General features: G+C 43.3%; 1 protein-coding gene across 1 annotated transcript; it reads left to right on the top strand.

The window, feature by feature from the left end:
- The first annotated feature begins 406 nt into the window (after window positions 1–406).
- Window positions 407–9905, top strand: LOC140812715 (zinc finger BED domain-containing protein RICESLEEPER 1-like). The gene is made up of 4 exons (XM_073171061.1): window positions 407–981; window positions 8611–9267; window positions 9346–9661; window positions 9772–9905. The coding sequence occupies exons 2-4, from the start codon at window positions 8701–8703 to the stop codon at window positions 9903–9905; spliced, it is 1017 nt and encodes a 338-aa protein (XP_073027162.1). The 5' UTR covers window positions 407–981; window positions 8611–8700.
- The last annotated feature ends 2463 nt before the right edge of the window (window positions 9906–12368 follow it).

Here is a 12368-nt window from a genome sequence, read left to right as displayed (position 1 = left end):
TTACAGATTGTTGAAATGGACGTTTCTTCTCAAACTCCAACTGCTGATGTGGATGTTGATGAACTGAAAAATCCTAAGAATGATGAGGGTTCAACTAAACCAAAAAGACGTAAGGAAACTTCTGATATTTGGATGTATTTTAAGAAAATCAAAGGGATTGATGGTTTAGATAAAGCTGAATGTAATGGATGTGAAAAACAGTATCAATGTGGGACTAAACAGCATGGAACTTCTACGTTGTGACGTCATCAGAAAACTTGTAGCAAATTGAAGTTCCATGATGTAGGACAAATGATTCTTGATCAAGATGGGAAGATGAGGTCTAAGAAAATAGACCAAAAAATTGCACGTGAACTATTGGCTTGTGCAATCATTAGACATGATTTATCATTTTCGTTTGTTAAGTATGATGGTATTAGAGCTTGGATGAAATACATAAATCCCGATGTTCCTTGTATTTCTAGAAACACTCTTGTTTGTGATATTAAAAGAATCTATTTGAGGGAAAAAGAGAAACTTAAGCATGTTTTGGCTACTATTCAGAATAGAGTTTGTTTAACTTCGGATTTGTGGACGTCGTGCACTAGTGAGGGTTATATTTGCTTGACTGCTCATTTTGTTGATAATGATTGGAAGTTGAATAGTAAAATTCTTAGCTTTTCTCATATGCCTCCACCACACTCAGGAGTTGAATTAGCAGCAAAATTATTTGAATTTTTGAAGGAGTGGGGAATTGAGAAAAAAGTTTTTTTCTCTGACATTGGATAATGCATCTAGCAATGACAACTTGCAAGTTAATTTGAAAGAGCAACTCTCTTTGCATGATAGCTTATTGTGTGATGGTGAGTATTTTCATGTTCGTTGTTCTGCTCATATATTGAATCTAATTGTCCAAGAAGGTTTGAAAGTTGCTGTTGTTGCTTTGAATAAAATTAGAGAGTCAGTCAAGTATGTTAAAGGTTCGGAGACTAGGATGAAGAAGTGTAGTGACCCGTTCCAGAATCACCTACTAGTTGAGAACTAAGCATGCAATTAACTTAATTAATAAAAATCAGAGATAACAGCGGAAATATGGTTAACAACAATAGTTTATACAACCCAATCGAAATCCAAAATATTCAACTAACTGAAAGTATCTGCTACAATCATATCAAATCAAATGGAAAACACTGAAAACTAAACCAACCAGCTACTCAATGTCCTCCTCCTGCTCCTCCTGAGCCATCCAACCTGAGGCCTGCCCCGTGGAATTGGGGTGTCCAAGATAAACAAAACCGAGGACGTGAGCGATAAGAACGCCCAGTACAAAAGCATGAGTATACAAACCTATATGAAATGCACATGCTATGATATGATACCAGGGTAGTCAAGAAACAGGAGTCACAAAAGATCTCAAAATGCTCAGTCTAGAGGCGCCAAGTGGATAGTGCCGCGCGGTACTACCTCTGGGTCACTGCATCCACTGCAAGAACAGACGTGGACCTAAAATGTCCCGGATCACCGAAGCCCTCCGGACCCGTCGGCCACTGTGTACTCTCGGTGTCCATGCGTCCACAAGACAAGACAGGGCTGAGCGGCCCCACAAGATATATATAGCTTATCTCGAAAGGGATACAGCTCAACAGTAAAGGCTATCTCGAAGGAGATACGGCTCAACATGAAATGCAACATGCATCATAAATCGTGACATAATAGCATGCATCATATGACATATAACAATGCACCACATAATCATGCAACACATATAAGAATGTATACTCGACCAGGATATCTCGGATAGTACTTTCGTACCTCTATCACAGAAATCCTAATCCACTGGAATAACCAGACAACAGGTCTAGTCCAAGCCTATGCATCAAGTGAAAACCATCACTAAAACTTAACTACCAGACTTAACTAGATAATCCTGAAATAATACTGATACAATTCCAAACCTTCGTCCGTCGCTAGCCCACTGATGCCGCTAGCTCCCAACTAGAGCACAGCTCCGCTACAAGACCAGCAGCTCCCCGCTAGTGCCCGAACCTCGGAAAAAGACTAGAATCTCACAGAAACGACTGAAATGCTATGGAACTCTCTGAATTGGCGAGTCACAAATGAAGCCTCGCGCCTCTATTTATAGCCAATGTTCGGACGATCTGAACCATTTCGGAAGCTCCGATCCGGCACACTTCGGACGGTCCGAACTCTGATCGGACGATCCGATCCTTGCATGACTTCCACGAGTACAGCCACCTGTCTCGGACGATCCGAACCCCAATCGGATGATCCGAACCTTACCACGTGTCCAGAACCCTTCCACGTGTCCAGCCACCTGTCTCGGACGGTCCGACAGTGGCTCGGACGATCCGAACTCATCGGACGATCCGAACTCATCGGACGATCCGAACTTGTTCGGTCCTTCCGATCCCACCGAAAATATAATTAATCCGATAATTAACTCAAATTAGGAATCGGGTTACTACATTCTCCCCCCCTTAAAAGATTTCGTCCTCGAAATCAAGTTTATAGGATGAACAAAACTGAAATAACAACATTGTTATTACATCTCAATTGTTGCCAAACACAACTGATAATTGGATTACAACGGAAAACATACATACATCCATAGTACAACTACAGTACAACTCAAAAGAGCTCTGGATGCTCCGAACGCATACGACTCTCTAGCTCCCAAGTGGCTTCTTCAGTGCCTCTATGCTGCCACTGAACTAAGACAAGAGGAATGATCTTATTCCGCAACACCTTATCTTTGCGATCGAGAATCTGAACTGGTCGCTCCACGTAAGACAAATCCGATTCAAGTTGAACTTCAGATGGATGTAAAATGTGTGATTCATCTGCCACATATCGTCGCAAAAGGGATACGTGAAACACGTCATGAATCCCAGACAGATACGGAGGTAATGCTAACCTGTAAGCCAAATCTCCCACACATTCCAGAATCTCAAAAGGACCAATAAATCTCGGAGATAGCTTACCCTTGAGACCAAATCTCAAAATCCTGCGAAAAGGCGAAACTCGGAGAAACACTTTCTCACCTGGCTGAAAATAAAGAGGTCGCCGCTTGGTGTTCGCATAACTAGCCTGTCGATCCTGGGCAATCTTAATCCGCTTCTTGATTACTGCAACTTTATCAATAGCCTGCTGGACTAACTCCGGACCCTCAACATGTCGTTCCCCAACTTCATCCCAGAATAATGGAGTACGACAACGTCGCCCATACAACGCCTCAAATGGTGCCATACCAATACTACGATGGTAGCTGTTGTTGTACGCGAACTCAATCAAAGGCAAATGATCCTGCCAAGCGGGTCCGAAATCCATAACACAGGCTCGCAACATATCCTCAAGCGTACGGATAGTCCTCTCTGACTGACCGTCAGTCTCCGGATGATAAGCAGTACTCAGACTCAGTGAAGTGCCCAATGCTGACTGGAAACTACCCCAAAATCGTGAGGTAAAACGAGGATCCCTGTCACTAACAATACTGACTGGCACTCCATGCAAACGTACAATCTCTTGAATGTACAAGCGAGCCATCCGATCGAAAGTGAAGTCACGGTTATAAGGCAGAAAATGAGCAGACTTGGTGAGTCGATCCACCACTACCCAAATAGCATCACTATTCCTCGAAGACAATGGCAAGTGAGTAATGAAATCCATCGTGATATGCTCCCACTTCCATTCAGGAATAGGTAGATTCAACAATAATTCTCCAGGTCGACGGTGCTCTGCCTTAACCTGCTGACAAACAAGACACTTGGAAACAAACTGATAAACACTGCGCTTCATCCCTTTCCACCAAAATCGTGTCCTCAAGTCTTTATACATCTTATTGCTTCCTGGATGGACACTCAACTTGCTTCGATGAGCCTGAGACAAGATCTCTTCCCTCAAATTATCATCCTCTGGTACTACAACCCGATTAGACAAACATAGAAGACCATTAGACTGATAATGGAAACCGCTATCTCCACCCGCTAACCGAGCTAATCTCTGAGTCTTCAGATCAGACATCTGAGCATCTCGAATCCGAGCGAACAAAGCTGGCTCAGATAAAATGGTAGCAACACGAATGCTCTCCATACCTTTCCGATGTTTGAAGTTAAATCCCAACGAACAACAATCCTGAATAGTACTAATCATATCACTGGTCTGAAGTGCAGAGGCATCTCACCTTACGACTAAGAGCATCGGCTGTGAGATTCGCAGAGCCTGGATGGTACTTGATCTTGCAGTCATAATCTTTCAGTAGATCCATCCAACGACGTTGTCTCATGTTCAACTCAGCCTGAGTGAACAGATACTTCAGACTCTTGTGATCAGTAAAGATTTCAAACTTAACCCCGTACAAGTAATGACGCCAGATCTTCAGTGCGAACACTATAGCTGCCAACTCTAGATCATGAATAGGGTACTTCTCCTCGTGAGATTTCAGCTGCCTGGAAGCGTAAGCGATCACATGACCATTCTGTGTCAACACACACCCTAAGCCTTGAAAAGAGGCATCGGTGTAAACACTGAAACCATCATATCCTGACGGTAACGCCAAAACAGGTGCAGAAGTCAGAAGTCGACGAAGCTCTCTGAAACTATCTTCGCACTCAGATGACCACTCAAATGGAACATCCTTCCGAGTAAGTTGCGTCAAAGGTCTAGCTACCTGGGAGAAATTCACGATGAAGCGACGATAATACCCTGCCAGACCTAGAAAACTACGGATCTCGGCCACCGTCGTAGGACGTGACCAATTCAGCACTGCTTCAATCTTGCTGGGATCCACAGAAATTCCTTCCTTGGAAATCACATGACCAAGGAATACTACACGATCAATCCAGAACTCGCACTTACTCAGCTTAGCATACAATTGCTTCTCGCGAAGAATCTGCAACACAATCCTCAAGTGCTGGACATGCTCCTCCACACTGTGAGAATAAATCAAGATATCGTCGATGAAAACCACAACGAACTGATCTAGAAAATCACGAAAGACTCGGTTCATCAGATCCATGAACACCGCTGGCGCATTCGTCAATCTGAATGGCATAACTAGAAACTCGTAATGCCCGTAACGAGTACGAAATGCAGTCTTGGAAATATCATCATCTCTGACTCTCATCTGATGATAACCCGATCGCAAGTCAATCTTGGAGTAAACAGAGGTACCCTGAACTGATCGAACAAGTCATCGATACAAGGTAATGGATACTTGTTTTTGATCGTCACACGATTCAGCTGGCGATAATCAATACACAATCGCATCGATCCATCCTTCTTCTTGACAAACAAAACTGGAGCTCCCCAAGGTGAAACACTCGGGCGAATATAACCTTTATCAAGAAGATCCTGCAATTGCTGCTTCAGTTCCCTCATCTCTGACGGCGCAAGACGATAAGGGGCACGAGAAATTGGTGCAGTCCCTGGCATTAACTCAATGCCAAACTCCACCTCTCTAACCGGAGGAAAACCAGGAATCTCATCTGGAAAAACATCAGGAAATTCACAAACCACTGGAATATCCTCTATACCAACACTACCCGTGGATGAATCAATCGCATAGATGAGGTAGCCTTCCCCGCCCGACTCTAAAGCACGACAGGCTTTCAGAGCAGATACCACTGGCATTGGAGGTCGCGCTCCCTCACCATAGAAAAACCAACTAGAGCTCTCAGTCGTACGAAACTGAACAAGCTTCTGGTAACAATCCACGGTAGCTCGGTAGGTAGTCAATAGGTCTATACCTAGAATACAATCAAAATCTTCCATCTCCAGGATCATAAGATTCGCAGTCAACTCGTTACCCTCAAAATCTAAAAGACAACCCATCACTAGACGCTTGGCTAAAACCGAATGACCCATCGGGGTAGAAACAGAAAGAATAACGTCTAGAGAAACATACGGCAACTTATGACGCTTAACAAATCGTGCAGAAATGAATGAATGTGATGCTCCGGTATCAATAAGAACAAAAGCAGGAATACCGCATAAACAAAAAGTACCTGCTATGACTCTCCCGGTCTCATCTGCAGCCTGATCCTGGTTCAGCGCAAACACCTGACCTTGGGCACGAGGTCGAAGATTCGAACTACCCACTGCCTGACCCTGCCTCCTCTGCTGAACAGTCGTCTGAGATCCAGAACTGGATCCTGCTCCACCTCGCAACTGAGGACAATTCTTCTTAATATGCCCCATCTCTCCGCACTGATAACAAGCTCCTGCGGCTGCTCGGCATTGCTCCGATGGATGGTTCTTCCCACAATGCGCACAAGATTCCTTCTTCTTACCAAAACGGAAAACACCGCTAGATCGAGATCCAGATCCAGAAGAAGACGAACCAGATTTCTTGAACGACTGAGATCGAGGCCTCAAAGTACTCGGAGGTCTAGAAGAAAGAATAGCCCTACCACGCTGGAGACTGATCTCTGCCTGGCGACACCGGTTCACTAACCCATCATAAGAAGTAGGATTATCACAGACAGTGACTCGGTCAAAGATCTCCTGGTTAAGACCCTGGAGGAAATGGTCATACTTGGCCTCAGAACTGCCACTGATATGAGGAGCGAAGGGTAACAACTCGAAGAATTTCTGCTGATACTCATCAACAGACATACTCCCCTGCTTAAGGTTCAGGAGCTCAATCGTCTTCGCCTGGCGAAGGGCTGGAGGAAAATACAGCTGCATGAAAGCTGCACGGAAATCGGCCCAAGTCACCCTACCCTGGGACTGGACTATCGGCGCAGAAGTCGATCGCCACCACTTGCGCGCACGGCCCTCGAGAAGAAAGCTAAGGGTCTCTATCTTCTGCTCCTCGGTGCACTGAAATGCACGGAAACAACTCTCCATGCGCTCTAACCAGTCCTCAGCATCATCGGGAGTCTCTCCACCGACTAGAGGCTTAGGCCCCATCTGAATAAAACGATGCAACTCAAAACGCCTAGGACCATCCCGACGATGACGATGCTCACGATGACGCCTAAGATCATCCTGGTCGCCCCAACGACCTACACTCCCCTGACTACTCTCGTCATCAAAGTGGTCAGCCATTGCTACAAGATAGAATGGGGTAAAATGGTCAACGAAAATCCCAAAACAGAAATCTATATCCCAAAATCGTAAGCATGCTCTGATACCATAAATGTAGTGACCCGTTCCAGAATCACCTACTAGTTGAGAACTAAGCATGCAATTAACTTAATTAATAAAAATCAGAGATAACAGCGGAAATATGGTTAACAACAATAGTTTATACAACCCAATCGAAATCCAAAATACTCAACTAACTGAAAGTATCTGCTACAATCATATCAAATCAAATGGAAAACACTGAAAACTAAACCAACCAGCTACTCAATGTCCTCCTCCTGCTCCTCCTGAGCCATCCAACCTGAGGCCTGCCCCGTGGAATTGGGGTGTCCAAGATAAACAAAACCGAGGACGTGAGCGATAAGAACGCCCAGTACAAAAGCATGAGTATACAAACCTATATGAAATGCACATGCTATGATATGATACCAGGGTAGTCAAGAAACAGGAGTCACAAAAGATCTCAAAATGCTCAGTCTAGAGGCGCCAAGTGGATAGTGCCGCGCGGTACTACCTCTGGGTCACTGCATCCACTGCAAGAACAGACGTGGACCTAAAATGTCCCGGATCACCGAAGCCCTCCGGACCCGTCGGCCACTGTGTACTCTCGGTGTCCATGCGTCCACAAGACAAGACAGGGCTGAGCGGCCCCACAAGATATATATAGCTTATCTCGAAAGGGATACAGCTCAACAGTAAAGGCTATCTCGAAGGAGATACGGCTCAACATGAAATGCAACATGCATCATAAATCGTGACATAATAGCATGCATCATATGACATATAACAATGCACCACATAATCATGCAACACATATAAGAATGTATACTCGACCAGGATATCTCGGATAGTACTTTCGTACCTCTATCACAGCAATCCTAATCCACTGGAATAACCAGACAACAGGTCTAGTCCAAGCCTATGCATCAAGTGAAAACCATCACTAAAACTTAACTACCAGACTTAACTAGATAATCCTGAAATAATACTGATACAATTCCAAACCTTCGTCCGTCGCTAGCCCACTGATGCCGCTAGCTCCCAACTAGAGCACAGCTCCGCTACAAGACCAGCAGCTCCCCGCTAGTGCCCGAACCTCGGAAAAAGACTAGAATCTCACAGAAACGACTGAAATGCTATGGAACTCTCTGAATTGGCGAGTCACAAATGAAGCCTCGCGCCTCTATTTATAGCCAATGTTCGGACGATCCGAACCATTTCGGAAGCTCCGATCCGGCACACTTCGGACGGTCCGAACTCTGATCGGACGATCCGATCCTTGCATGACTTCCACGAGTACAGCCACCTGTCTCGGACGATCCGAACCCCAATCGGATGATCCGAACCTTACCACGTGTCCAGAACCCTTCCACGTGTCCAGCCACCTGTCTCGGACGGTCCGACACTGGCTCGGACGATCCGAACTCATCGGACGATCCGAACTTGTTCGGTCCTTCCGATCCCACCGAAAATATAATTAATCCGATAATTAACTCAAATTAGGAATCGGGTTACTACAAGAAGTTTCAAGAATGTGTACAAGCAGTCGGTAGCATTGATACTAGTATTGGCTTGCGATTGGATGTGTCTACTCGTTGGAACTCGACATATTTAATGCTTGATAGTGCCATCAAGTATAAGAAAGCTTTTGTTTTCCTCCAATTCAATGACAAGAATTATAAATTTTGTCCTTCAAGTGAAGAGTGGAAAAGAGGAGAAAAAATATGTGAGTTCCTTGAGCCATTTTATGACACTACCAATTTGATCTCCGGTTCTTCTTATCCTACATCAAATTTATATTTTATGCAAGTGTGGAAGATTGAAGTTTTGTTAAAGGAAAACTTAATGCATGAAGATGAGGTGATAAGTGATATGTGTAAAAGAATGTTGGGAAAGTTTGAAAAGTATTGGACACAATATAGCATGGTGCTTGCATTTGGAGCCATTCTTGACCCACGGATAAAGCTTTCGATGTTGGAGTTTTTTTATTCTAAGGTTGAGAGTGATTTTGTTAAATGTCTCGAGAAGATAGAACTTGTGAAAGCAAAATTCTATAAGCTTTTTGATGAATATTCTAAGACTGACAATGCAAGTTCTTCACGACCACGATCTTCTTCTAGCACACAAATTGCTCCCCAAAGTGCAGGAGATGGTAAAGGAAAGAGCAAAAGCATTTTTTATGTAAGTATTCTAATACTTTTTTCTTGTATTATTTAACTGATTTATATTTTAATATCATAATTATTGCAATCAATATAGGAAATGATGGCATATGAGAGCCAGACAATTACAAATGTTGGAAAATCTCAACTTGATCTTTATTTGGAGGAGCCAAAACTTGAATTTGCATATCATCAAGATTTGAATGTTTTGGAGTACTGGAAGGATAAAAAACATCGGTACCCCACCATAGCAATGATGGCATGTGATGTTTTGGCTATTCCAATTACTACTGTTGCATCAGAATCAGCTTTTTCCATCGGTGCTCGTGTGCTTACCAAGTATAGAAGCTGTACACTTCCTGAAAAAATTCAAGCTCTTATTTGCACTCGCAATTGGTTGCATGGTTATGTTGGTAATTTTGTTTACAAATTTCTAGTTTGTTGTTGACTTAGTTGATAAATTAGTTCATTATTATTTTAATTTTAACTACATTCGTATTTTTGTATTTTAATGTTGATGAAGGTAACGAAGACGAAACAAGTGTTAAAACAACGTTGTCTAATCAGGGATCAAATGCTGATATTGATAAAGGGGGAGAGGATGAAGATGGAGGAGAAGAATTTGATATGAATGATTTCATGATTAATGAAATTTAAAAAATTGTGTTGTTTTTTTTGTTTAGTTTGATGAACTTTAATTTATTTTGTTACGCCTTAAACGCATACAAATCTCGAGGATGAGATTAATGTTTTTAATGCTGTAACATATCCCAAAGTTTTTGTTTTGATGATACCAAGACTTGGCTTAAAAATGTACTAATGTTTTATATTGAGGCATGCAGGAAATTAAGAACAAAGTTAAGTTCGGAAGATCCGAAGTTGGTTCGGACGTTCCGAAAAGGTGCCGATCAGAAGCAAAGTGGAAGCTGCGAGGAGCCAGTTCGGACGGTCCGAAGACGTGATCGGACGTTCCGAACACAAGCAATCAAATCACTTGAATGCGGAGACAAATTGATCTGACTGTTGATTGAGTAAGATTTCGGACGCTACGAAGGACATGATCGGACGCTACGAAGTGTTGAAGATTTCAAATCTCTGGAAACGCGGGAATGTTCGGACGGTACGAACTTGAGTTCGGACCTTCCGAAGCTGGTCATACACTGTCTGAAAGAACCGTTCGGAAGAAACGAAGCTGGATCGGTCCCTCCGAAGCATATGTTCGGACCCTACGAAGTCAAGAACGGACGATCCGAAGTCATCCCAGAATTACGCAAATTGATTTCAATCACATCGGACGTTCCGAATCATAAACAGAAGATCCGAACCTTGGCGTCCAAGACTAGTATAAATAGGCCTTTGAGGATGCATTTTCAATCATCCCACTCCACTCTCTCTTGTCTCTTACAAAGCTTTCTACTATCTCTTGTGTGCGTTGATTAAAAGAGTTGTAATATCAAAAGAGTTGTAGAAAAAGAGTGAAAGTAATACTCTCGAGTGGGTTGTAAAGTTCGTGGCTATCCTTGGAGCCCTCAAGGCCAAGTAGACGCATCGAGGCGTGGTTGTAAAAGCTAGCTTGGAGCTCCTAAAGCCAAGTCGATATAGTGATACCTCGATCCTCATCGAGAAGGGGAGACGTAGACGATTCTTCGTCGAACTTCCATAAACATCTCTATCCCTCTTTACTTTACGCATTTACTTTACTACGCATTTATTTTACGCACTTACTTTACGCATTCATTTTATTTGTGATTGTCCATCAAGTCTTCCGCTTGCAATTTTTGCAAACTCGTTTTAAAAACGCTAAAGGGCCTAAAAGAACCTATTCACCCCCCCTTTAGGTTCTTCAAGTGGTATCAGAGCAAGGTTTTTCAAAATCTTTTAAATGGCCAATCTAGCAAGCGAGTATGCCCAAGGACAATCCACAAATCGTCCCCCTCTTTTCAATGGTACTAATTACGGATATTGGAAAAGTAGAATATCTCTATACATCCAATCCGTCGATTACGACCTTTGGAAAATAACGGTGAAAGGTCCCTATATCCCCATGAAAACGGTGGATAATAAGGAAATTCCTAAGGGAATGGATGACTTCACCAAGGACGATATGAAATTTATCTCTCAAAATGCTAAAGCTATGAATATTCTTCATTGTTCTCTAGATATGAATGAATACAACCGAATCTCGGCTTGCACCTCCGCCAAAGAGATTTGGGACAAATTGGAGATTTGCCACGAGGGAACCAATCAAGTCAAAGAAACGAAGATAGACCTTCTCCAACTCAAGTACGAGACCTTTGAGATGGAACCCAAGGAGGATATCGACACCATGTTCCGGCGGCTCACCCAAATCATCAATGAGCTTGCCCAACTTGGTGAGAACTACCCAACTAAACAAGTGTGGAGGAGAGCCCTTCGAGCATTACCGGCGGAATGGGATGCAAAGCGCACGGCTATCATTGAATCCAACAAGGGAGATGCGGCATCCTACGACCTTGATCAACTTCATGGGACCCTAAAGACCCATGAACTTGAAGTATCTACCCGGAAGGAGACAAAGAAAGATGACGACAAAGTAAAGGCGAAAGGGATCGCCTTGACCAGTCAACTTGAAGATAGCGACGATGAAGAAATGGCACTCCTCACTAGAAAGTTCAAAAGATTCATGCGGAGTTCCAACTTCAACAAGAAAGACAAAAAGTTTGAGAAGGAAGTGACCTGCTACAACTGTCAACAAAAGGGTCACTATGCAAACGAGTGTCCCTCCAAGAAGAAGGCCGGCAAAGACAAGAAAAAGGCCCTTCTAGCCACGTGGAGCGACAGCGACAACGAAGAGAGTCTACCCTATGCTTCATGGCGAAGGAAGATCATCTGACCGACTCGGATGACGACGAGGTACCCTCTTACGATGAATTACTCTCCGCTTACACTAGTATGTACAATAAGGCTAAGTCACTTAGAAATGAGAATAAGCAACTTAAAACTGAACTAGAAGCTAGGATGCATGACAACACTAAGCTCAAGACAAACCTAAGAGACTTAGAGAAAGCCTTCAACAAGTTCAATGTGAGTAGCGGTAAACTAGAAAACCTCTTGAGCATGCAAAGGTGTAACTTCGACAAA

The sequence above is a fragment of the Primulina eburnea genome, chromosome 14, assembly GCF_022965805.1.
Source record: "Primulina eburnea isolate SZY01 chromosome 14, ASM2296580v1, whole genome shotgun sequence".
NCBI lineage: Eukaryota > Viridiplantae > Streptophyta > Magnoliopsida > Lamiales > Gesneriaceae > Primulina > Primulina eburnea.
The sequence above is the reverse complement of the archived record's forward strand: the minus strand, read 5'-3'. Positions and strand labels throughout refer to the sequence as shown.